Genomic DNA, 27,738 nt, shown 5'->3' with positions numbered 1-27,738 from the left:
GCTCTGTGGCCCACTGCCAACTCCCAGACAGTCCAGTCTCACAATAATGCCTACGTGAAATTCCATATTTCTATATTTACATAAATTCAGTATTTACACACCATTATGGGTTACTTGAGTAAATTGGTTACAGTTTATTGTATCGACTGCCATAAGCTCATAAAACATTTTTTCTTGGTTTTTAATCCTTTCTTTAAAAAAATACAAAAAATAAATTAAATAAAAATGTTAAGTGATATAAATGGTCTGACTATGACTAAAAATCCAAGGAAACTCAATGTTAAGACTCAGACTGTGGCCTCAACCCATGGCATTTTTAACCTTTGTCATGAATGTCCTTATGTTTGTGGATTTAGTGTACATTCAGTTATAATCCACCTTTTTGCAATTAAGTTAACCTCTAACGTTGAATGATGAACCTGGTATGTCCTGGAAACTCATTCCTCCCTTTTGACCAGATAGGTTTTTAATACCTTCTGCTCATATGATTCAGTGTTCTGTCAACCTACATCCAGACTCTCTGTCTGTTTCAGCAACAGTGAAGAGGGTTAAAAATAAACAAATGAATGATCTTATAAGCTATTATAAAATGCTGTAAATTCTTGAACAAGAACATAGTCCCTACACAAATAAACAAACAGGCAATGCCTAACTATATCTTAAATCAACTAAGTTAATTTATATAGCTTTAGCATTCAAAAACAATTATTATAAAATGCCACATTTCTATTTGATTTAGTATACTAGTGGTGTGAGTCAAGACACAGTCTCTGCTACCTATTATATCTGGGAGCACAGAAAAGTCACGCGTCCATGACATTAAGCCATATGCTATTCCATAATAGATTTAAGTTTCAAATTACATATTTTATACCACATAGACAATTATGCATTAGAGCAAAAAAAGGATTAATAATCAAAATTGGGTTAGAAATGGTAAGTATAGCTACCCCAAAATATGTCCATGATCACAGTCAGTCTCTGTATGCAGTTGGCTAGGAGCATTAAGGCCTGATCTATCTCCCAGTGAATTCAGTGGCAAAGTGAAGTAAGGTCAAAACGTAAGTAATACAAAAATTATAAATTCCATTTTGTTAAATATGCTAACAATTTTGCTCCTTTTTCCTCAGAGTATTGTGAAAAATAGTCTCTTTCCTAACAACAAGTTCCAAAATTATTACCAGTAACAATATGTGTTTATGTGCTTAACATAAAATGATACAAAATCCATATAAAGTATATTACATATTGTAATCTCATTTATAGTTTATGAATATTTGAAGGTAACTTCAGGGAAAAAAAACAAGTATAATACTTTCCCCCTCATTGTCATTACTGATAGAGATTTATTAGTTTCATTTTGCAAGTTTTACTTTAAGAAGGGTGCTAATATCATGTATTATGACAGTTCACACTGAAAGCAATTTTCCATAAAAGATGTTACAATGACCCCTATGGAACTTGTATAATTTCATAGCAGATAGTCAAGTGCACAAATAAACATGTTTACAAGAGAGATCCTGTTAACCTGGTTCTTGCCCTCTTAAACCATTCTGTGTTATCTGTGATAATCTTAATTAGTACAACCATTTATATTAGTTAAGTTGTTTCTGGTGTTCTGCTTTAAAAAAGCATATTTATCATTTAGCTTTGGTATAATTTGCAATAGGTTTTAACAAGTAGAGTACATACCAACCCCTATATTTTCCACAACTGAGAAGTTTACAACGATGGAATAAGTCACTTTATCAGAGAGGAAATATTACAGACACAGAATAAAAGTTGAAGACCCAGTTTTATCTTTAATCCTCTGGGGGTAAGCTATGAAACAAGCAGTCAGAAGAGTGAATACTCAGTGTCATGAGTGGTGTGCATACTTTTACAATAATATGGGCACAGAATAGATTGTCGCCTTTAGTACATTAGGGTCACTAGAATTGTTTTTGTATCCATGCACCTTTTATATTTACTTGCATGAATTTACCACAGGTTCATAGTGGCCTTTGCCATTTTAATGCTTACAGAGCCTAAAGCTTCCAAAATGCCTATCTGGCCTGTACATATTTCATTAAAAATAAACTCTCTATAATAAATAAATATATAAAATAAATAAAATGTTGCCTTTGGAATTTCTATAAATAAATTTAACTTTTTTTTTTTTCACTAAGAGGTCTTTGCTTTAAACTCAAGGGGACGATACCCCGTGAGCAGTTAACTGAAAAGTCTCTTGTTTAAGTAAGACTGCACCCTCCATGCCTTTGTAAATGCAGCGTACACTTGAGCAGGCCACCAGCCAAAAATCCTGATGAATCAAAGTATGGCAGCTATGCTGATATATGATGAAGTACAACTGATCAAAAATTTAAAAGCGTGTCTATTTCCCAGCATGCATCAGTCCTTTTTCCTCCTTGCTTTTGCTTCTTTCTTTCTCTTTCATTCTTTCTCACTCTCTCTCACACACACTCTCTTCTCTCTCTCATAATAAATCAAGTGAGTGGGCATAGGCTCTCCTCCAGGAGGAGAAACCTTTAAGTGCAGAACAAAATCAGCATGTTCCATCCAAGCCTCCATCATACATTATGCATGCGACAAAGTTTGGCAACAGTGGAGCTGATGTGATGGCACAGCTAATCAATAAGAACCCACCGCATGAAACCTTTATAGTGGTTACTTTTTAAGGGCTCAAGTGAAGGAATTGTCTTTGTCAACTTTGGCTTAAAATATCCTTATATAGTTCAGGTACTTTCTCAGGGTCCACCGGTCTAGGTAAAAAATGTGTAAATTTTTGATGCCGTTTAGTCCTAGTCCCTTCTCTTGGAGTCCCATCTTTATTTAACGCAACATAATATCGTCTTCCAGTGTCTACATGTTTATATAGATTTGATGAATATGTATTATACCAGTTTTCTTCAAACTGCTCTCTGAATACACACTCCTGGGTTAATTTTTCCTGAGAAGACAAAAGAAAAAGCAGTAAGGAACCAGTACTAAAAATAACTGTCTATCCATTTAATGCACGTACTACCATATTTAAAGGAAACATTACAAGATTATCTTTACTTATCGATACCAGTGACTCATTGCAAGTATAGCGAATTGTGCTAGGTAAACATTCCTAATGTTAACTATAGAAAAGATTCAGAGTTCCGTTATTTCTATGTGTTGCCTAAAATAATCACAACATAGACATAGTGTGTGAAAGCTAAAAAGCTCTTTCAATAACCTGTTTTAAAAAACAATAAAAATAGCAATGTTTTAATTACCACTCATTCGAAAGAGAAAAGCAGCTCACAGCCAGGTGATGTTAATGGACGTATCGTCTTAAAATTCTTTATTTATTTATTTATTTTTCTGCAAAGGATTTGAATTGTGAGATACAGCAAAAGGAAAACAGAATTGTTCTGTGGGTTTCAAATATAATTTAATACCTTAAAATCCAAGTGAATTTGTTCCAAAGAGTAATCGAAATATTGAATTGAAAGAAATACTATTTTAATATCTGTTACTTGGCTTATTAAAACAGAATTTAGGGTCTGACCAATTTGCTAAGCGATAATTCTTCACACAGATATACAGAACACCTAGTTTTGTCTTTTGTTCCCTTTGCACCTGATCCTCCAGTCCTCAACCTAGGCATAACTCACAAGGGCAACAAAGCAAAGACTCCAGGATCTTGTCCTTCGATGGCCAAAGTAAGAAGAGCTGTAGAGCCAATGAACTCAAAATTGAGGGCCACAGCTCAACACACACCCCTCTGAACAGTGGGGAACAGAGTTGTCAAGCCCCTGAGAGAGCCTCGTATCAGAACACAAGACCTACAGAGTGAGGGAAAGAACTTAAGGAGAAAGTGAAGAAGAGCCTCTGAGCCTCCAAGAAGAAAAAAGAATTTAGAGCCACTTTTGGCCCTAGAGTCATATGCACAGTTCTCGGTGAAATGAATAGGAGCTACATCTATCTATCAGCCAAATTCTGCTTTCAGCTGTAACTCCAGTGGAATCACTCAGATTATTCTGGATTTACACCATGTAACTGAGACTAGATTTAGGTCCCAGAGGACAGATCCTCAGCTGTTGTAAATCAGCATAGTTCCATTGACATCAACTCAAGTTCTGGCCTTAATTATTATAGAACTCCAATTACTATAATATTTTGCACAAATGATGATAATGCTTTGTATGTTATATGCATTTATTACCTTGAATCAGAAGATCTCCAAGTACTTGGCAGACATTAACAAATTAAACCTTAAAACACACCTGTGAAGTAGGTATTACACTTTTACAGATGAGGAAACAAACACAGAGTGACTTAAGTGAAATGACTTGCCCAAAGTCACAAAGGAAATCTGTGACAAAGACAGGAATAGAATCCTGACTCCCAGCCCTGGTCTTTAAGCACATGACCATCTTCTCCCATGTGTGTGCATCCTAGATCACAATTTGTAGGCAACTTTTTAAGATGTTTGTATTTATCTTTTTTGGCGCTTTTGATGGCAATTTAGTGAAATATTTTATACATTGCAATACTGCTCAGGTTTTGGTTTTTGTTTAGAAAATGAAGAAAAATATTTGTTTTCAATAAATCCTCAAGCATCAGTGGGCCCAATCTTGCAACCTGCTACTTGTGTAAGATTTAATTACACAAGCTGCCCCATTGACTTTGAGAGCTGGGATTGCACCAATAACACGTTTTTACTGAATTTTTTAAAAAGTTGAGAATTAAATGTGTTCTAGTAGCCTCCCATACCATATATAGAACATTACACATACATCTTTGAGATCAAGATCTTCCTTATACTAACCAAATAATCTTTAATACTGCTCTTGACTTAACATTTCTTGTACTTTGGGTGATTTTTAAAATTACTGTGTGTTTTTTAATAGCAAAAGCAGATGCTGATTGGTGTTTAATGCTGTGCCTTTATCTCCACAGGGGACATAAAACTAATTCAAATTAAGTTTTCTGCTCTCTGCAGGGAATCTGATCACATGACATGCACTGCAGAATCAGTCCTTGTTAAAAATACAGATCTTGATAAAATGGTATTCTGTCCTTTCTTGAATCCATTAATTATTTATTCACTTCATTTACATTTCATACATACTGAGAAATGGTCTTTTAGTACTATCAGATGTATATTTTTATAAGTATTTTCCCATACCCAGGTACACAGTTTAAAATAGTCTAACCCTTCATCTGGAATGCTTAATCAATTATGACAACACTACAGTATACTTAATCATCAGACCTTGATTGAGTTTATTTATTATACTGCATTCGTTCCACATATTTTTCACCTTACAGTTTCAATTTCTATTTTATGAAGGGTTCCCAATTTTCCCATATTTTCTTTTTGGAACATAGATAGGCCCTTTTTTGTACCATATCAAAATAATTCATTTAGGAAAAATTGGTATGAGATCCATATAGTACACACTGTAATATTTATCTTCCCAGGATATGGGTAATAATTTATACATATCTAAACAATCATTTTTATGTGAAATGTGTATTTAAAGTATCATGAACTGACACGGTATGGCAGTCTAGGACAGATGGAAATTTGGAGTTTGGTTTACAGATCATTGCAGTAAATAGACTTCCATTGACTTTGATGGGCTTTGGACAAGGCGCTCTGTTAACTAGTGATATAACACTAATCCATTACCAAATGCGGACTTCATCTGATTTTGCCCTCCCTATCCCCTCCTAACATTGCTGCCACAGCAATAGAGACCATATAAGTACTTAGATAGATAGAAATTGCTATAAATCAATGTTGCAAAAAGCTGTAGCAGTTTACAACCGTATTATGAGTGCCCGTGCATCTTATTCAAGACAGAAGCACACATAATTTAGGTGGAGGAGAATACATAAGAGCAGAGAATGATGCATGCATGGAATAGTTTTGAGCAATAACATATGTGAACCCATCTGGAATACCCTTTTGTCCTTCCAGCTCAGTGTGTGGACCATTCACAGAAAGTCAACCCTGAGGTTTTGGGGGGAACATTATTGGTAAGCGTTTCCCCCTTTGGCTGTGATTTTCTGAAAGTACATTGTGCATAGCGTGAAAGCAAAAGTTGGCCTTAGAATACTCCATTGTTTCTCTATGCTGTGATCTGTAGCTTTTTTTTTTTTGTAATTACTTATCTGCGCATACTTTACAGTACAATGTATTTAACGTTACTAGATGAATTCTGCTCGAGACCGACACATACACCAAACGTATCTAAGTGGGATAGCAGTGGAAACTCTAACCTTTACTCCTGAGAGAGAAAAGGCTGTTTGCCTTCACCAAACTGTTCAATTTGGGGGCCAAATCTTGAGGTGCTAATCAAGTAAGGCTCCGCTCAAGATTTGACCTCGGAACCATACAAATCAGATGTTGCGCAACACACCACGTTTCCAACTAAGACAGTTTATAGAGTATTCCACTATAAAGTGATCAATTCTCATTTTACTGTATTTCCATGTTTTACCTCTTTTAGCTTATTTAACTGTAGGTGTTAATATAATATGTATCTTTGAACTATTCAATTATATCACAGGGCCCAAGTGGTGAATATGGATTTAATTCAGAAGTCTGCTAACCTGGTGCTTTGGAAGAAAATCTGGTGAACATTAGCTACTATGGAAACCCCTTTCTCTTTTTATATATTATCCACTATTTCGCAGTGGAGAAAACAGTAATTACAACATCAAAACTTTCAGCCAGACCCATTAAAAGTAAGACTATGAATTAATAAAGTGCAAGACTATCGGACACCACAATGAATGCCTGACTAGATTATTTTTAAAATATATTCTTATGGAGCAGCTAATTTAAAATGTAGAATAATAAAATAAGAAAATGTTTAATCCATATGGGTATTATTCTGAAAATGACTTCAGTCTGAGGCTAAATTACTTTTATTGGACAAATATTTCGTATTATATATTTGTGTTGCTTAGTAAATGAAAACAAAGTATAGTATCCTGTGCAAAAATATTCAGTATCTTTTCTGCCCTTCTAAAGCCTGTTAATTAGGGCTACATTTAAAACTGTATAATGGATTTTGAAATCTGACCATTTACTCCATCCTTACTAAAATGACAATAAACATGCCATCTATCGTGCTTGTTATACATTCTTATTTCTGTGCAACACATCATTTTGCCCTGCTTCACACGGACTACTACATTGATTTGAATCAGAGAAGACACTTTACATGTAAATGCTTAATCCAAAAGTCCCAGCACATTATAAAAATAGGTAAATTTGATTTGATCAAAGCTCTTTGTATATCTACTCTACATCACCCTCTCTTAAGAAGAGTTATATTTTCACATATATTCTCCCCTAAATATGTGCCTGCAACTCTCATTATTTTAATATGAGATTAATGGAAGTTATGTGTTCAATGAGCGGGAAACATAACTATACAAAATGTAATGAACAGACCCTTTTAATTTTTAAGCACTTTTCTACTTGCAAATTAGAGCATTATATATAAAATTGGTCTCATACTCAGTCTGAATAGGCTATTAAACAAACATATTACATTATTTACTCTAACTGAAGAGCTATCATAAATATTACAGCAGCCATATACAGGGCTACTTTCTTGTCTGATCTCACGTATTTAGCAAGATTGGTCTCTGGTTGGACGGAAGACCTCTAGGGAAACCACAGCTACTGTTGGAAGAGGTACTGGTGACTGAGGAGTGTCACTTTTCTTTTTAACCAATTTATTTGAGCATAAGCTTTCGTGAGCTACAGCTCACTTCATTGGATGTGAAGTCTCTAAGGTGCCACAAATTAGTCTCTAAGGTGCCACAAGTACTCCTTTTCTTTTTGCGAATACAGACTAACACGGCTGTTACTCTGAAACTTTTCTTTTTGAGTTGGTGAACAGAGCTGGATAAGCACTTTAGTTGAATATATTATTTCCTGCACATTGCCATTTTTCTCTGACAACTATGTTCAAGCATAGTTTTGGCAATATTCAGCTAGAATGCTATCATACCTAATGCTATTTATTAAATCATTTGACAAATGATGACAAAAACATTATTTGTTTTTTTTAAAGTTTTAATGCTGCTGAAAGAACGCCCAGGATTATACAGCTGAAGGAGACGACTACCAAATAATGCAGCAAACTGAAATTCAGGTCAGTTATGATCATTAAATATTCCATGGCACTTTTCACAAAAGCAGGGATGTTAGGCCAAGTATCTTGGCTGAATCCCAATTGGGTAATTACATTTTGCCTATCTCACGTCACTTTGTACTTTCAAATGGCTACTGTTTTAATCTTAGCTTCCTGTTCTAAAGTGTTGTTTACTGACAAACAATTGCATCGTGTTACACGTGTGTGAAGGTTTTATTATGCATACACCTCCATTTACTGTATTTTGTGTTTGTTTATCTTCAATCATGTGGAAGCATTTTAAAAGCATTATTGTATCCAACATCTTCCATCCAAAACAATCCTAAAATTACGAGCATAGCTGGTAGAACATGGTCTGCTTGTTGGCAGTCTGATCAGAAGGATCAATGATCGATTGGACATAGAACCTATGGTCTCTCTAGCTCAGGGCTGACACACATTGGCAGGGCAGTGAAACTTGCTGTTATTTATATAAGGAGAAGATTTCAGCATTGATGGCTAAATCCTGGGAGTTTTGCCATTGACTTCACTAGAGCCAGAACATCTATCGGGGTGCTGGAACAATTTTCATAGTGGGGATGCTCAGAGCTGTTGAACCAAACTATAAACCCTGTGTACAACGGAAACCACTTCAAGCCAGGGGGTGCAGCAGCACCCCTAGATCCAGGACCTATGATATCTATCAATCAATAAATCACTCTCACACACACACACACACACACCCCCCAACTCCACTAGACAGTCTTTCATTTTACTGACACTCACTCTGTTTGGATTGAAACTTTCCTAAGGTATCAGAGAAGTTTTTAATATGTGCTTTCACTGGATATGTAATCATTTATTTAAACAATTAAAATAACTCCAGTGCGGATGGATTTACTTCTGCCAGCAGTGACTGTGCACTGTGTACATCTGTTTACTTGTTCTAATATATATATAGGAACACTTTAATTATAGTCAGTTGAATGAAGTAGATAACTGCATTTACTTCAATGTCTGGATACTGAGATACTTGCAAACTCATTCACAACAGGATGATGATGCTGAGGGCCTGCACAGGTTTCCATTGAAAAACTGCAGAACTCTCAGGGAAAAGCCTCAGCTGTGTAAATTGTCAGAGATCTATGGACTTCAAAAGTTGAAGATCTGCTCGAAATTTACTTAGGCAGGATTGGGACTTGTGTTGTTTTCTTTACCAGTCCTGCCCAACACAGTCAGTCTGTAAGGAAAACAACAATGGGCCAATTCTTGAGTGTTTTCCCACAGTCTTCAGTGCCAACAGGATTGGGATCATTCTGTGCCATGCACTATTTACACCACTGACTTCTTTATTTTAGGGTTGCCTGCCATACTCAAGACTACAGCTGTCAACATGATCTGTGCATCTGATTCAGAATACTTGGCTGAAAGAGTCTCAGTGAGCCCTTCCAAGAATCTGAAAACAAGGTTTACATGTTTTATATTATGCAAACTGACATCAGACCCAGCCCAATTTCTACTGAAGGCAGTAGAAAAATTCTCATTAACTTAAATGGGAGCTGGATCAGGTTTATAATGATAACAGGAAAAAAATTAAAACACTCAGTGAATCATTTCAGACACATTCAGATTATTGAAGAGTGTAAGTTGACCCAGACCATCCTCGCTCCCCACATTCTATGGGGTCAAAAGATATCAAATATGTAAAATCAGGTATACTGTCCTGCAATCGTACAATATATTCAGAAGACTATACATATATACTATGTTTTAAGACAGTAATATGAAGTAACTTTTTAAATATATATAGACATATTAATTTCACTAAACTTTGTTTAAAAACAATGAATATATAAAATATAGCCAGGCTGTTTAATCAGTATCATTAGATAAAGTTGTCCTTTATAAGTACAAATCAATATTTAAAGAAGTCATATGATCCATAACATTTTGCCCCAATGCCCAAAATAAAAATATGTTTATAATAGTATATAAATAGTAGTAGCAATTTATAGAATTTAAAATATTTAATTGTAGATTCTTTCAGTAAAACAGTTTGTTCAGGCTCTGGTAAACTAGATTTCTAGGCCCCAATCCTTCTACAGGCTCTTTGGTGGCTTACCCGCTCATACAGGATTGCGATCTTATTAACAACACTAGCATTCTAGAATCAACACTGTGGATGCAATTCAAACTTCCATGTTGGACAAGTTTTTAGGTCTATTTAAAACACACACACACACACACACACACACACACTATTAATTTTGGACAGATCTAGTCATTGACATGCAAAGCCTCCACTGGAGCCTGGCAAGATCTTGATGAGTTTGCTGGGTACTATGTACCTGATACCATATCTAATGTTAGTCTCCCATGGAATCTACTTGAGGCCATTAAATGTAATCCTTTCATTGGTCAGCTAAGCAAAAATAAATTGATATTAAGGCAAACATTGTGTCCCACTTGCTCCCTAACCCACCACCACCACTTTTACCTGGCAGGATTCATTATCATTATCTTCTTACATTTTAGCTATTTAAAGATTATGGGTATGGGTTTGTCAGCATCCCACTTTTTTGGTCTTACACTTTGGGGACTTGAAGACCCAATTTAAAAATTTCAGGGAGCAACGACTAAAGAAAACTAATAATATTTTTCCCTTTAAGACAGTCAGTCAGTGATCCTTAACATTCAAAGGCTGTTTCTTCTAGTTTTGTTTTCCAGATTATCCACTTCTTTTCACATTTGTCCATTTTGAGTTTCAATGAGATAATCTTGCCCTAAGATCACTTGTTTTGATATTTTTTGTCATTCATTTTCTAAATAGGACATATGAGATTTAACATCAGAGTTCCCTCAGATAGGCCAGGAATATCTTCTGTGCTGCTGTAATTTAAATTAGGTTCTCAGAGGTGCAACTATTTCAGCCATCAATGACTGCTTAGACAAGTCAGCTGCCTTGGGTGTTTTGATAACTTCCCTCTCCCCAACCCTAAAAAAAAAAAAACAGTGGAATCCATCTTTAATTGTTCAAAATTTATCCAGTCAATTAATTGCAGCTTTGATAACAGAAACTTTCTCTAGTAAACTTTTTCATAAGACCTACCGTACAGTTTAGCATAATTAACATTCCTTGCTTCAGAAAAGTTTGGGATTTGAATAGCTGGGGAGCAGCAAATCAGGAATGAGGTATACTTTAAAAAAGATATGCAGGGAAGCTCACATAACACTTGCCAATTTCTTTTGGCCCCCAACTTTCATGAGCATCCAAAATTTGAACACATTTTTAAAACAACAAAGGGGAAGGGGAAGGTCAGTAAATAAAGGATTAAGTATGTCCTGCTTTACCATATTTTAGTTTATGATATGTCTGTCATTTAACTAAAAGAAATAATGCTGCTACTTCTTTCACGTGGCTTGGGTAGGTAGCAATGATTACAAATCGATATCTAGGTTTGATAGTCAACATATTGCTGCAGCAGTGAGCTGGTGAAGGTCCTTGAGGCCACTGGTGAAAGAACGAAGGGGACACTCAGATATGAAATGCTCCATTGTTTGTGCCTGGTGACCACAGTTGCATACAGGTGTTTGCCTCATTTTCCATTTAAAGGGGGTTTGTCCACATCTCCCATGAGATGTCCTGATGCAATTCAATCTGCACCAGTCTTTCCGACATAAGTCAAAACCCCGTGGTTCCTCAGCAGGATCAGCAACGAGCTATTTGTTTTGAGTTGTTGAAATGTTCTGTGTGGCTCTCCATTGAAACTCAACATCAAAGTTGAGTGTAAGGGTCTTGATGCAGTTCTACAGAGGGTTGCAGGATTTTAATCTTGTCTTTAGTGGGTTCTGCAGGTCCTTGTGCAACAGGATCCTCATGTTGGCATTGACATGGTTGAGAAAGCGAGATTTTGGGGCAGTTCTTCCAATCTGTGGAGGCTGGATGTGCAATAGAACTGGGAGCCAGTCGACTGGGATCGATTTGAGTATCCCTGACACTATCCATATGGCATTATTCATTCAATAACCCAATAACACTACTACATGACTGGTACATTGCATCGTAAGAAGTTGATCATAGAATCTGAGAGAATCACTCAGGTCATTCAGTCTTATCGCTTTCAGTTTCATAAGACTATGCTCAGGCCTAGTCAATGTTTGGAATGAAGCCCTATAAAGCTCTTCCCTTTAAATCAATACTGAACCAATGTTTCTGCGCAGTGCACACCCTCTTAAGAGAGGGTGATGTAGAGTAGATATACAAAGAGCTTTGATCAAATCAAATTTACCTATTTTTATAATGTGCTGGGACTTTTGGATTAAGCATTTACATGTAAAGTGTCTTCTCTGATTCAAATCAATGTAGTAGTCCGTGTGAAGCAGGGCAAAATGATGTGTTGCACAGAAATAAGAATGTATAACAAGCACGATAGATGGCATGCTAGTCAATGTTTAGAATGAAGCCCTATAAAGCTCTTTCCTTTAAATCAATACTGAACCAATGTCCCTGCACAGTGCCAGGGATTATAACTGAATTTTTGACAATACAACCAGGGTCAATTTCCAGTTTTACTAAAAAAGTTGATCTGCCCAGATGAACAGAGTGCATACCTACATTCTTAAAACTAGGCATACAAGTTCATATGCTGATTTCAGATGGCCTGGTACCCCCACACCCACAAAAGCCCCCTTTCTTTCCCATATAAATTCCTCTGTATCTTTGCTACCATCTAGGTTACTGGCTGAAGCATCCTTCAATCTGCATTCACTCCCACCCCGTCTATCCTAGAGGAACAGCATGGGGCTATTAACACTATTCAAGTTTTAACAGGGCTGCCCCATACAAATCCTAAAAGGGTCATCTGGGAAGCTGAGGGCAGACTAGAAACCTTAGGCAGGTTTTCCCTACCCACAGCTACTGAGGATCATCGGGCATCTTTCAGGCCTGTAGGCTCAACAAAGATGGAGCTAGCAGCAGGGCAGGCTGTTTCCTGCCCCACCACAGAGGGAGAGAGAAAGGCTCAAGCTCCTTTCCCTTCCCCTCCAACAACAAAGATCCTTTTGGAACTGGGGGTCAGAAGAAAAGCAGCCACATCAATTCTTGCAGAAAAAGAGATGAGATAATGAACACCTTTAGTTACACCAAAGGGTGGCAGAAGACAGTAATGAAAGCCGTCAGATCACTGCCTAGAAAAACACAAAAGAAAAGAGGGGATTCTTGTAGGAGGGAAACAAAAGGGGTTGCAGGACTTGATGTGAAGGAACAAAATTGCAACATCTGTACATTTCACATGAAACCTGTGAATTTTGTCTGCTTTCATGTGAACCCTGAAGCAAACTTGTCCTAATGAAACTTATCAGAAAAAGTTCATAACCAGAGATGCAAAATTGCCTCTGTCTATTTAAAAACAACCCCCTTTCCCCAGGCAGAGAAGCTTCTCTTAAATTTGCCTCCTGAAAGTCCTTTTAAATCAGCAGACCTTCCAGGCCAGTAAGCCTAACTTCAGTAAGAGGCAAATTGGTTGAAACTATAGTAAAGAACAGAATGATCAGACACATAGATGAACATGATTAGCTGAGGGAAAAGTCAACATAGCTTTTGTAAAGGGAAATCATGCCTCACCAATCGGAATTCTTTGAGGGGGTCAACAAACATTTGGACAAGGGTGACCCGGTGGATATAGTGTTCTTGGACTTTTTCTGAAAGCTTTTGATAAGGTTCCTCACCAAAGGCTCTTAAGCAAAGTCAGCAGTCATGGGATAAGTGGAAAGGTGCTCTGATGGATCAGTAACTGGTTAAAAGATGAAAAACTAAGGGTAGGAATAAATGGTCAGTTTTCAAAATGGAGAGAGGTAAATAGTGGTATCCCCCAGGGATCTCTATTGGGACCAGTGTAGTTCAATATATTCATAAATGATCTGGAAAAAGGGGTAAAAAAAGGTGGCAACGTGTGCAGATGATACAAAATTACTCAAGATAGTTAAGTCCAAAGCTGACTGATAAGAGTTGCAAAGGGATGTCTCAGAACTGAGAGACTGGGCATCAAAAATGGCAGATGAAATTCAATGTTGATAAATGCAAAGTAATGCACATTGGAACTACATACAAATGTTGATACAAATACATACAAAATGATAGGGTCTAAATTAACTGTTTCCACTCAACAAAGGGATCTTGGAGTCACTGAGGATAGATCTCTGAAAACATCTGCTCAATGTGCAGTGGCAGTCAAAAAAAGCTAACAGAATGTTAGGAACCATTAGGAAAGGGATAGGTAATAAGACAGAAAAGATCATAATGCCACTAGATAAATCCATGGTGTGCCCACACCATGAATACCGCATGTAGTTCTGATCACCCCACCATAAAAAAAGATATATTAGAATTGGAAATAGTACAGAGAAGGGCAACAAAAATTATTAGGGGTATGGAACAGATTCCATATGAGAACAGATTAAAAAGACTAGGACTGTTCATCTTGGAAAAGAGACAACTAAGGGGGGGGGATATGATGGAGGTCTATAAAATCATCACTGGTGTGGAGAAAGTGAATAAGGAAGTGTTATTTACTCCTTCGCATAACACAAGAACAAGGGGTCACCCAATGAAATTAATAGGCAGCAGGTTTAAAACAAACAAAAGGAAGTACTTCTTCACACAACACACAGTCAACCTGTGGAACTAATTGCCTGGGGATTTATGAAGGCCAAAACTACAACAGGGTTCAAAAAAGAACTAGATAATTTCATGGACTATAGGTCCATCAATGGCTATTAGCCAAGATAGATGGGGATGCAACCCCATGCTCTGATTGCCAGAATCTGGGAGTGGATGACAAGGGATGGATCACTTGGTGATTGCCTGTTCTAGTCATTCCCTTTGAAGCACCTGGCATTGGCCACTGCCAGAAGGCAGGATGCTGGACTAGATGGGCCATTATGCTGTGCAATGAGGTTGGTACCTAAAGACTTCCCTGCTCCCCATCCCATATGAGGCTGATCTCACAGTGGTGGTGAAGTGAAGTGAGTATAAAGTATTTGGGATTTTTCTGGATCAAAGATGCTAAGTGTTATCGCAAGGTGACATTATTTTCCAGTAGTGTTTTTTCTGTCCTGTTCTTACATATCTGCAGTGATACTTTGACTACTTACCTAGCCCAATTGCTCTTAAAATCCTTTTTCCCTAACATATAGCCTAAACTTTTTCTCACTTAGTTTCCTTGCTCCTTGTCCTACCATTTGAAAGACCAAATAATTCTCTTCTTTTATTTACATTGTAGTCTGAAAGGTATTTATGGAATGTGACATTATGCCCTCTACCCATACCAAGTTATTTTCTGTGGACTATGAAAATCTCTTTTCTCAAAATACCTTATTTGCCAATCTTTGGATTTCTTGTATATGTCCTTGCAAATTTACAGGAACAAACTAGAAGTGCATATAATATCACAGGTAAAGTCCTCACAAGATGCTGTAGTGAGGTATTACCTTCCTAAGCAATACACCCACACTATAATATATCTCTCTTCAAAACACACACCGTACTTTTGTCGTGCAAGGTCATGCTTAGTTTTCTATAGATTATTTCATGTAGGTCTTAATCAAATTAGCTATTTTCTAGACAATTTACAGACTGAAACACAGATATTCATTTCCTCTTTCAGTAACAAAACTTACTTATATCTATATTAAATCTCATCTTGTTGCATGGGCTCTATTGTCGAGGGGAATCATACTGAGTCTTCTTTGCATGCTAAGAAGGGGAGTCAACATGAGTGGAAGGGACAAAGTAGCTGAACAGAAGGAAAAGTTACTACAAAGCAGCCTCCCAACTATGGCCACAGAGAACGACCTCTGGCCTCTCCATGGATGCAACACAAAATACTCAGTTTTGCAGGCCAGAACTGAGGGGTAAAGAGGAGGACTCTGAAAACAGCCACTCTACATAGCATGTTCCTACTTGAGAGCAGCTTGATACAAAGAAAAATCATTTTACAGGCATTTAAGATTTTAAATGTTATGATGATGATGGAGGAACTCCTCCTTTTGAAGCTTACATATTGTGAAGAGGGGAGGACAAACAGCTAGTGGGGATCTACCCAATAGGCAGGGCTTTAGGAAAGCCAGGGGGAGCATGGATGGGTCAAGATTTACCAAAACTGACACTGTTGTTCCCAGCGATCTCTTGCCTTCTGTGAGAATTGTCAGTAGTCACATACCCTGGGTGTTCTACTCTGCCATCTGTCCCATCTCCAGTGGTGCTAAAGATATCTCAGGACAAGGCCTCAAATTCCATGCCTTTTAACACACAAAAGGGAGGATATGTGCCTTAAGGCAGTTGATTTGGAAGTATTGGACACGTTTCACACGTTTTATAATGTTCGGCCAGAGATATATGTCAATGTAAATACATATTCTTCCCACTCACTGCATCTACACTAGCAAAGTTAGCACCTGTTAACAGTAACAACCAGCAGAAATGCACCTGCTCTGGTCCTATTACACTAATGTAGACTAGGCATTTCTGTCATAAAAACCTGCTTTGAGCCCTGTCTCCACTAGCATTTGCACAGTAGCTGGCAGTTGCTCAAATATGGATACTAATTTTGCTAGTGGTGACAAGGCTTTTGAGTATCATAACACTGAGTAGCCATTAGATCTTATGTTTCATTGAAAGTAATACGATTTGATCATCATCAATCTTTGGTATACTGCATCTCTGTAGTATGAGGACAGGCAATCTCTTGTCATGCATTTACAAATGGAACCCCCCAGTCTGGCAATCCTCTTTCTGAAGGGCTCCATTTTTTAAAATATTACTTTGAAAAAACATTTAACAAGGAGTATTTTCACTAGTTCAGTGTGACATTATAATACAAACATAGAATACAAACCTAACTTGTAAAAGTTCTGTCACATTACTAAAATTAACTTCCCAAATCCATTTATTAAAGCCTCATCAGTAAAACGGAGTCATTTTTTAATTCCTTTCCTTTTGTTATCCTTAGATATTTGCTTTAAATAAAATCTGAAATTTTAGCATAATTTAATTGGTTCATTGGACATATGTTTACCTGCTTAAACAATTCACCTCATGAACTGAAAATCGGGAATATTACTCTTGTTTCTCTGTGTAATTCAGCCATATAATTAATTCATGTCTTAACTGGTTCTTTGCACTATTTATCAATTGCACAATAATTATTCCTTAAGATTGGCCATGACTAGTAAATATGCTGTCACTACTCATGTATCATTGTTCCCACACCTCTTCGCTAGATCATAGTCTCTTCCCTCCTCCTCCCCCACCGCACCTGCTCTATATTCTGTCCCTTTTGCCCTCCCCACTCTGTCGTCTCCTCTCTTCTTCCTCTGGATCTCCCACTCCTTCCTAGCTTTGCCAATTCACATCCCATATCTTCACTGTCCCTTGAGTCTTCTCTTGGTTTCCAGTGATATTTGTCCCAACCCTGATCCTCTCTCCATTTCCCCCTTCCTGCCTCCTACATCCTTTCATTTAATCACCTCTATCCTTCTGGACTCCCCTCCCACACTCCTTAAGCCCCACTTCCCTCATCCTGCTCCATCTCCAAAAAAAGGGCAGTCATCCCTGACTCCTATCTCCCTGCTCTCGTGGAGCATGATGTCAGAGCACAGAGCATGAAACCTGGATCTCCCTTGGACACTGCTCTGCGGGACCTCTCCCATGTGGAAGCTTCTCCTTTTCTACACACTCTCCACTCCAAATCATCCCCAACGGAACATGTGTTGGGGGCACTGGGCTTCTCCTCTCCTGCTCTTTGTGCTCACAGCCCCTCCCTCGCCCCTTCAAAAACATTTCCTCCAACACTTCTCACTTATCCCCTCCCTGTAGTGGTCATCTACTCCCCACCTCACTCTTCCCCAACCCCTTTGTCACTGACTGACTCCTGACTCTCGCATCTCATCCTCAGTGACTCCCTCCAGGCCAGACTCTCCACCACCTTCAACTCCTTTCTCCCTCTCACTGCAAGGCCTGTCCCACCAATCCCTAGCTCTCGCTCATCACCAGTATCTGCTTCCTCCTGCCTCTGAAGGAAGCCCAGTGACTACACAACCTTCTTCCATTCTAGACATGTTCTCCCCTTCATCAGTCCTGCCACCCTCCTTGTCCAGTAGCACTACTTCTTCATTTTGACTCTCACACTGGAAATACCTAGACACCATTTTTTCCTCCCTCCTCAAACCCTCCCTGCCCCCCTCTCTCACAATCTTGCCAAGTTTTCAAACACAAGAACAACAAACTTCTTTTCCTTGCTTTTAGGGCCCTGCATAATTTAGCCTCTCCCTACCTCTCCATTCTTGGAATTTCTGCTGCCCCTTCCAAGGATGATAAGTTATCACCCACATGTCTGGTTCTCCATACACCCCTTATGCCTGAAAAGAGATCCCCCAATAAATCCACAAACCAGTCACCTTGTCCTTCTTAAAATCCCTCCTTAAGAGCGACTTCTACTACAATGCCTACTATAAACGGCCTGTTAGCCATGATCATTTATAAACAAGGGACATTAAAACTTCCTGACTACTATCATTTAAAAAAAAAAAAAAAAAAACTTGAGAGTTGTAGTCTGTCTACATAATCACTCTTCCCTGCCACTGTTACCCTTGTCCTCCCTGTTTGTTTATTATATTGACTTGCTCCAGCTTGTCTTAAATTAGATTGTAAAATATTTAAAGCAGCGGCTATGGGTTTGTACAATGCCTAGCACAATGGGCCTCCGATCTCATTAGGGCTTCATGGAGCTACTGTAACACTAATAATAATTAATGCAATCAGATGAGAGCATGATTTTTGAAACTGGTGAGGAACTTACCGAGCCATACAGTTCTCCTTTTTCATTCATTCCAAGGTAGAGTCCACTGTCTACCCCTCGAATGCTGACCAAGCCCACTGCTATACTGATAAATTCCAGTATGCCTGCAAAATACAGAACAAAATAAATGTAAAGGTCGTTTCCATTTAAAGATTATTTGCTTTTGATAGATCACTAATTGACAAGGAGATATCAAAATTGTTTTTCCACTTTAGGGCCATATCTCCAACAAGTAGGAGAACTACTGAATGTGTTATTTTAAAATACACAATATGTGAAACAGTTAACTCTCCTAAGCCTCTACTAGAATGATGCATTGCAGATAGCATAAGGGTGTCAAGCCAAGAGATTATTCTCAACTTTCCCAGCATTTTTTTAAACAAAACTCTACTGCTTGGTCATATTACACAACGTTTATCAGTATCCTGATTTGCACCACAAACAATAAATTCAAAGAAAAAATGTAAACTATTCAGATAGATTCCTTAATCATGTTAATTTTGGCTATGAAATTTGTTTTGCCAAATAAATTCCTAAAAACATGTTTTAATAAAAATTACAATAGGAAAATAAAATGTTATCTGTTTGCTATGAGAAGCATTTATTTCCAAGCATCATCGAATGAGGAATACATACATGGAAAGAAATCTCACAGCGCAGTCCTCCAAAAACTTGAGAAATGAAAATCTGAGGTGCAGTCCAGAGCCTCACACACATTTGTCTACAAACTACTCATCTAACTCTCTGGGATGATATTTTTACTCATCCTAACTTGGAAAATTAAAATATTCCTGCTCCAAATAAACCTGCATAAATGATTTTTGTACATTTTACAATACTCTCCCAAAGAGGCATTTGTGCACTACAGATCAGAATGTTCTGCAGAGAAACACTGCTTCTGCAAAGTTCCCAGAGTTCAGCGTGCATCTGCATCACCAAGTCACCTGGTTCTGGCTTTTTTTCCTTCCCCTCCCTGCAAATTGCTTACCTCATCATCGAGGATGCTATCACCCAAGACTTGTACAAATCTAGAATTTCAGTGGAACAAAATAGACATCGTTTTTCATTTTGGAATATTGGTGCAAGACTACTATGATCTCATAACAACTATACTGCAACATTAATACAAAAGAAGCATATTGCTGCATTAAGCTACTTTCTGAGCCATAAAATAAAATGTAGAGAGGCATTTTCAATAAATTGGTAGAATGTGTGTGTCTAGGCACCCACATAGCTATCTAAAAAAAAGCTTATTGGAAATTATATTGACATAAAACAATTGCGTAATATTGCAGTGTTGAGTCTTATCTGGCGAATAAGTACTTTCATGGATTTATGAACAATTAATTTTTCATCTCTCACAAAATAGTCTGTGCACTAATCAATAACAGGCATGAGCCACATAAATCTAATAAAATATAAGTCAAAGCCTATGGGAAAATTTTGTAGCCAAGATAACGTAAAGATGAAATGTACTCCCTATAAGAGACTATTGATCATTACTTTATATATTATTCAGCACTACACTGTACGTTTACAGTTTTGGTAACCCTGACATATTAAGGCCTATATATTTTAAATTGCTTTGTACATATGTACACAGAGAGAGGGCTTCGCAAATGTAGTGGGGAAATATTTGGTAATTATGGAATTTTGTCTTTGAAATAATAAGAGATGGTATGCAACATACAGTATTTATGGTGGTGTTTCGGACACAATCAGCCCGTTGAAACAATTAAAACTTTCCCCTTATCGTTGCATATATAATACTTCCAAATCTTGTTAATGAGGCTTCTTCTGTAAGACTTTCATTGAACTATCATATTACTTGATATATATTACCAAGGAATTTTAAATGAGGCCAACTCTTATATTAAGTGTATAGCATTCCATATTGTAGCTCTATGTATAAAAGTGGAGCATGACCTTAATTGCTGTTCTAATTTCAAATATTTAGGTGCACATTGCTGACTGTCGGGAGGGAGTGCTGTCATATGTTCTACTGCAAGCACAGTAGCAGATTTTTCAAGGTAACTGGCAATGAACACCCACATATTTGAGATTACAATAGAGCCATCTGAATATTTTAAATACACAAGCCCATTCACAACTAGTATTATATATTACGCACTAGAGTACTTCAAGAGATTATTTTGGACCTACCCTGTAGTCCCTACTCTCAAGCAAACCTCTCATTGACTTCATTGGGAGTTTTGCCAGTTTAAGGATTGCATGATTTGGCCTTATGCCCTTGTGAATATTTTCACTTTACTATGTGTACATTATACAAACTATACTTACAAGTTGAACCGGATATTAAATTAAAAGGGATATTTTCCCTTCAAAATTAAAGTAGTCCAAACCAAAATACCAGGCCAAAACACCTCTGAACTTTGAGGCTTAGGCCCCATTTCCAGTCAAAAATCTGACAGCCTCCAAAATGAAGATATAATTTTCTCAAAACGTGTGAGCATCTTATTCTCAGACACTGAACATTTCCACTTCATGGCGGAATCCAACTTCTCTCTAAGGAAGTTGGGAAGAAACTTCTCCAGTGGGAAGGTTATTCCACAAATGCCTGCATCGGTGTTTCTTGCATCTTCCTCTGAACGATTTGATACTGAACCATGTTAGAGATACTGGACTAGATAGACCATTGGTCTGACCATGTAGGGTAATTCCTATATTCCTACCACTGCCATGGGAGGTGAGTAGGTACACCTTTTGCAGAATAAATTCAACTTTTATCTAGTCTAATACACAATAGTAAAGACTGGAACTACAAATGTATTTTCTTTGGCCTTAAATAGCTAGGCACTGTATTTGTCCCACCCTTTGTACATTTCTGTTTTTCACTCAGTATATTTATTTTTCATATTGCAGGACTGAGGCACATGTGGCTGCCACTTAACACCCTAAAATGTCATAAATCACCAATACACTAAATAAGCCATCAGTGACTTATTTGTGAAATTTCCAGAGAGGAGGTAATGAGGTGCCCAGCACAGAGGAGGGAAGCCACAAAGAACCTGGAACCAAAGAGCTAGGTAAATAGCACTGTGCTGTAATATATTTAGCAAGTGATAATGCTACCACAGAAAAAAGAGAGAGGAGGAAAAAAGATACACTCCCTGGCTAGGAAGTTACTGAAGTTCAGACTCATGAAACAGATAGCTCAAAATGGGAAGGGGAATACAGGGAAGAGAAGGACAAGGCGGGGATTTCCCAGGCTTTCCCCCAATCCCTACAAATCACTGGAGCAGCCCTGCTGCTGCAGCTTCTTTTCCTGGACACCCACTGTCTGCTTTTGGAAAGCTCTGATTCTGGCACTCAGCTGGAACAAACATTTCAGCTGGGAAGTGCTGCCTGCCAGTCACAGCTGTCACCTCTCTTTTCCTGCATGGCCACATGAGGCCAATTAAAACACCAGAGAGTAGCTACAACTCCCCAAGAGGCAGGAGGGCTCCTCAGGCTTTGACAGAGCATATTGACCCTAGATAACTTTAAATGGCTGGCAGAATTGCTGGTTGTATTGGTCAGTGGCAACTGCAACTCAGCTGCAGTTCCAAGGATGTTGCGTTTTGTTGCAGTTACTGCATCCAGAGGTGTTACAATGCTTCTGGGAGTGGTGCTGCTGCATCATCACCACCACACACACAGTCAGTAACAGGGGGAGCGGGGAGAGAGAGAGAGAAAATGGGAACACTTTTTCTTGCAGGCTTCCTTTCCTCCCTCAGGTGTCCTTTATTTCTCGTCCAGACCCCTAGAATGCAGTCCTTACTCAGGCTAGAACTCAGGGAGAGTTTTCCCTGTGCAAAGACTGGATAGCCACCTGTCTTGGATGATTTAGACAACAATTCCTGCATGTTGGAGGAGGTTAGACTAGATGACCCTTGCAGTCCCTTTTAACCCTATGGTTCTACGATTCTAAGACTAAAGGATCGAGCTAGGTACCTGCATTTTTTCCTTTACAATGCCAGCCCTCTCCCCAGCCCAGTCCCTTCCAAGAAGAGAGTGGAGGGGGTAAAAAAATGAATAAATAAATAAAACGAGAGAGATGAGATCACATATATACAGCACCAGAAGGAGGAGGGGGAAGTGCCAGAAGCTGTTTCTGCTGCTGCTTCCACTCCCGTTTCTGGAGCTATTGTCTGCACCCCCACCCCCTTCAGCCGGGCGGGCAGCAGGGGAAAGGATGTTAGTCACATACACTGCAGCCACTGCCCAAGGACTGCTGCAGAGATGCTCTAGGTCAGGCCATGCAGCACCCTGTGGATCATTGGCCTCCACAAGGGGAAGAAAGCCCACTAGATTTATGGTTCCCCGCTTTAGCGAGCACCTCAGCCTGCCCCCTCTCCCACAGGCTCAACTCTGGCTGGTCCCGAAGTAGCTCTATAAAACACACTGCGCCTACACACATACACACACACACACACACACCTTTCTCCTGAACAAAACTCGGATCCCAAGCCTAACACAGTAGCAGGCTCGCAGCAGTCAGGGGTGACTTATATAGACAGTCGAGTGGGTGGTTTGCAGGAGCTTCCTCCTTCCCTTGCTGCTGGTACAGGTGCTGATTGCGGAGCTTCTTTGTGGCTGCGGCGGGTCCCGAAACGGAGGTCACCTCTCAGCAGCTTCCCCCCCCCCGGCCCCCACTGCATATTCCTGGGTCTTTAATGCTGTGCATGCAGTGCGGTGCTGACGCAAAGGGCACGCCCCTCACTGTCCCAGAGTTACTGAATGACTCCACTGTCTACCAAATGCCCTAGACCAAAGGAGACTGCATCAAAAAAATCCTTTGTCACCCCAGAGAGATAAGGCTTTGATCACATGGGATATCATGGGGGGAGCTAATTCTGCTGTCACTGCGCGATTTTTTAAGGTGTACGTTTGGCTGTAACAATACAAACTATTCAGGCTCCCAGCACACAGGCGAGCTGGATTCATTGCATGCCATAGGCACGCCTCCCAAATTGCATCCCAGAGTCGGCTTTTTAGCTGAGGGCTCCTCTGGGGCAAAGCGGGGCCCCCAGAGCGCACAGCAGGGCCTGGGGATAGTTTACAAACAGCCTCTGGTCCCCTTTGTCCTCCCTTTTCCTGGGGGACTTCTTCCTGGCTCTGCCCCGAAACCCGCGTTTGCAGCCCCCACCCCAAGGCTGCCCCAGTGGGGTCCCGCTAGCTCTGGGACGGGAAGGACCCGCCTGTACGTGCGGCCGAGGACGTCCCTGACCTAGAAGATGGAAAGGAGACTTCAGGTCAGCAACATTTACTAAGCGCCCGCCCGCCCGGGCACCGGGGGTGCCATCCAGCCCTGGTACACCTGCAAGGAGATAACACCGCCCCACTCTAAGTCAAACCAGCACCCCCTCCCACCACCCCCACCCCGGGGCTCTCCTTTGCAAACCCCACAGCCCTGCCTGCAAACGGGCAGGAGACAGTCCCCGCGCTTTGCTTCGGCAAACTGCCGGGAGGTCAAAGAGCTCCTCCGCCGAAGCGGCGCCGCAGAGCTAGAGCAGCGGCCCCCTCGCAACGGCCCCGGTTCGCGCCCCAGCACTGCGGCGGCAAACCCGGGCGGAAAACAGGCTCCGAACAACGCGGTCCCCGCCGCCGCGCTGGGCAGGACCAGCTGGCGGCGCCCCTCCGAACGGGGGGAACCCGGAGGGGTGTAGGACCCTGCAGACTGCCTCCTGCTGCGGCCCAGGCCGACGCGGGAAGGAGCAGCCGCCGCCGCCGCGCGGCCGCCGTACACCTGCTAGCGGCGTGAGCCAGGCTCGCCTCGGAACGCGCCCGAGCCGCCTGCTGCCGCTCTGTGGCAAAGTGCTCCCCAGTGCTCAGCTCCGTCCGGGCGCACGCAGACCACAGCACCGCCTGCTCCCGGGGTCGACGCTAACCTCTGTGTGTGTGTGCGCGCGCGCGCCCCCACAGAAAAGGCGGGGAGCCGGGGGAGAGTGCAACAATCAGGCAGATATTGCTGTCAAGCCCTCTCTCAACTTTCCTTCAGAGTTTCGGCTGGGCTGGAAAGCCCCGCTGCATTCCCCGTAGTATTTTATTCTACAGGGTATTGCCTTCATCCTAGTTTCGGCCAGACCGTAGGTGTTACTTCCTCTGTATGTGCGTTTGTTTATAAAATTGCCATTTTTTTTTTAGCAAAACAATCATGAAGCAGGGAAAGCCCTGCCGGGTTCCCTGTTAGCTGCAGCTCCTAGCTCTGAGAGCGGTGGGCTGCTGTGTGTGATTGAAGGCGGGTGTTCGGAAACAACGTTAAATTATCAGACAGAAAAGTCTGACAGCGGCTAACATACGGTGACTGTGCACGTTTGAATCCTCTCCGCCCGCCCTCGAATACCTTTGGAGATCATCCCTTACAACACTGGTATTATCTAAACAGCCCCACAAAAGCAATAAAATACAATTTAGATCTTGTTCAACATCTGGCATTAAAACATGAAGGAGGGGGAGGGGGGAACCCACCACAGGACTTTGTTTTTACGACCTAATTTAAGTGCTGTCAGGTGGGTTCACTCACAAGTTAACTCCTTCCAACAGCCTGGATAGCTACGAAGGCACCACCCTCCTTAAAAACCAATAAGTCACTCCATCCAAAGTGACTCGGCTACTTTTATAGATGCACCCGACAGAGTCTTTAAAATTACACTGCCAGGAAGGTAGCTCTAGGCCCATTTGACTACGTATGCGCTCACAGGCTCTTAAAAGTGGATGAAGGCATAAGCCCTCCAGTCCCCAATGCTGAGTCACAAATAGCGATCTCTGGAAATGAAATCCACGGAATGCTCTTTAAAATTAGCTCCCAGCTTTACACACACATAGTTCAGGGAGCCCACATTTTGCTGCATGCTTATGGAAAATGACAAGCATGGGTCTTAACTGGATATCTGCGCGCCCTACAATGTATTGTCACTCTTCTTATTTCATAACTAAGATCTTGTTTTATGCACGCAGAGATCATTCAGAGAGAGCTCTTGTGCGGACAGGGAGGGTCTGCTGGTGGATCCCTCACTGAGAATCAAGACGATCCGTTTATAATTCAGGTAGTTACCTTATTAAGATATATGTATTTTTAAAACCCTTCCATAAAAGTGGCTACAGACTGAGAGCCACTCCCTTCAGGAAACTCAGTGGATTTTAAATTGTAGTAGTTACCGATTAAAATCCCTTTAAACTCGTGAAATCAGCCCATTCAGTAGAAGCGTCCTGAATAATAAAACAAAAACTCCCAATCTCTCTCTCTACCCTCAGGCATAACTTAGAGCTAGGAAATATCACTACTAAAAATACTGTGAGTGCCGTTGCTTTGGCTGCTGCAGTTGTGCCACCGGCGTATCTGCATTTCCGTACACATTTCTGTAGCTGGCCCGTCATAACAATAACAATAAATCATTCTCCTCCCGTCGCGTTTCCCCCCGTCTTTTTATTAGTTCATCACATTATTTCATCACATGACCACTAAAGGGTTAATGATAATACCTACCAAATCTGCTGTGGTCTTGCCTGGTTCCCTGGATAGTACCATTGGGGAAGATTTCTAAATGAAATCCAGTCCTGCAGTATAGCTGCCTCCGCCTGAGGATCCCCTTTAAATGGTCCAAGTCCGTGACTGCAGGCCCCCTGGGTAGCCCACCTGCCTCAGACTGACCCAGGTGGTCACTTAACAAAACCGGACTATCCACCGGCAAAACGGGCACATTCCCAAAGGGTACTGCATCCTGCACACCGAAATAGTTCCCAACTTCACCTAAGGGAGCCATCAGAAGATTCTGTTTTTAGAGAACAAGAATAAACAATAATGGTGCCAAACCCAGGAGATATAAGATTGGGTATATCCACTCCACTTCCCCTCCCTATTGCAGTTACAGAGAAAATGTTCTTTCTTCAATCCATTAAATGCATAAATAAAAGTAATATTCTGTTTTGACTGGTACAGGGTCAAGGTCAAACCCCTGTTAGTCTAAGAAACCACCACTTTATACTCTCACACTGACATATTTATAAACATATATATGTGTATATCTATATATATGTATATATATCCCCAGCTTTTAGCAAGCAGTAAGGTCTTCAGCCCATCCAACTGCAATAAGGAAAAAAATCCGTAGTTTCTCCATTTGGTTTAAGATAAGAATGACCATAGCAACTTAAATACCTAGGCGTTATAGGGATTTTTTTTTTTAAGATGCACAGGCTACGTCAGGATTTATGGATTCTGACTCCAGAAAGGCATGCGCTGTTTTTACTCTATAACAGACTGCATACATCAGCATGAATCCTGCAAGGGGGCGGGGGAATCTCACGTTGTTGGCGGAGATAAATCCGAAAAAGAAAAAAAAAGAAAAAAACTTTTGACGTCCAGATCTATTATCCAGAATTCTCAGGAGGCTCAGCAGATGTCCGCTGGTTTAGAATTATTGACGATCCACAAGCAAAGCAGAAACGTACAAGTGCTTGTGTCTTTCTTGGCTGGCTCGAAACAGGTGTTGCTTCTGCAGGGCTCCCTGTGAAATGTTGTACTCCAGCACTGAGCTGCAGCTCTTGACTGTGGATCTCCATCCAGCACGCAGAGTGGCGCAGGAAGAGGCATTGGGCTGGGTTTAAGGTAGTCCTGATTGCTACTGGGAGGATTCTCCGAGGTCCTAGCGCTCAGCTCTACCTGCTGCAATACAGATACGGTTACAGCTCTATGCACTACTTAAAGTAGCTCTCTTACTGCTCTGCGGCAATGTATGCATGCACAT

The 27,738-nt window shown here is 40.2% G+C and overlaps 1 protein-coding gene across 5 annotated transcripts; it reads right to left on the bottom strand.

Moving 5' to 3' along the window:
* Positions 1 to 575: 575 nt before the first annotated feature.
* On the bottom strand, positions 576 to 27,738 carry FGF9 (fibroblast growth factor 9). Of its 5 annotated transcripts, none has more exons than XM_043530718.1 (4): positions 27,443 to 27,738; positions 26,478 to 26,741; positions 18,989 to 19,092; positions 576 to 2,950 (listed from the first exon to the last, which is right to left on the bottom strand). In XM_043530718.1, the coding sequence occupies exons 1-4, from the start codon at positions 27,582 to 27,584 to the stop codon at positions 2,705 to 2,707; spliced, it is 756 nt and encodes a 251-aa protein (XP_043386653.1). In that variant the 5' UTR covers positions 27,585 to 27,738; the 3' UTR covers positions 576 to 2,704. The 5 variants fall into 5 exon arrangements, with proteins under 5 accessions (XP_043386653.1, XP_043386659.1, XP_043386667.1 ...); XM_043530724.1 differs by having other exon boundaries at positions 26,478 to 26,763; positions 27,443 to 27,734; XM_043530732.1 differs by lacking the exon at positions 576 to 2,950 and adding an exon at positions 12,561 to 13,319.

This window comes from Chelonia mydas, chromosome 1, assembly GCF_015237465.2.
Source record: "Chelonia mydas isolate rCheMyd1 chromosome 1, rCheMyd1.pri.v2, whole genome shotgun sequence".
NCBI classification, from domain to species: domain Eukaryota; kingdom Metazoa; phylum Chordata; order Testudines; family Cheloniidae; genus Chelonia; species Chelonia mydas.
This window is presented reverse-complemented; position numbering and strand designations above follow the sequence as displayed.

What these genes read in the sequence shown, in the direction of transcription:
- FGF9 (XM_043530718.1), bottom strand. Translation starts at nt 27,584, where the DNA reads ATGCCTCTTCCTGCGCCACTCTGCGTGCTGGATGGAGATCCACAGTCA. An exon ending in CAAGAAAGACACAAGCACTT is followed by an intron (nt 26,742 to 27,442) that starts GTACGTTTCTGC and finishes TGGCTCCCTTAG; the next exon opens with GTGAAGTTGGGAACTATTTC. An exon ending in AAGGAGAACTGTATGGCTCG is followed by an intron (nt 2,951 to 18,988) that starts GTAAGTTCCTCA and finishes TTGTCTTCTCAG; the next exon opens with GAAAAATTAACCCAGGAGTG.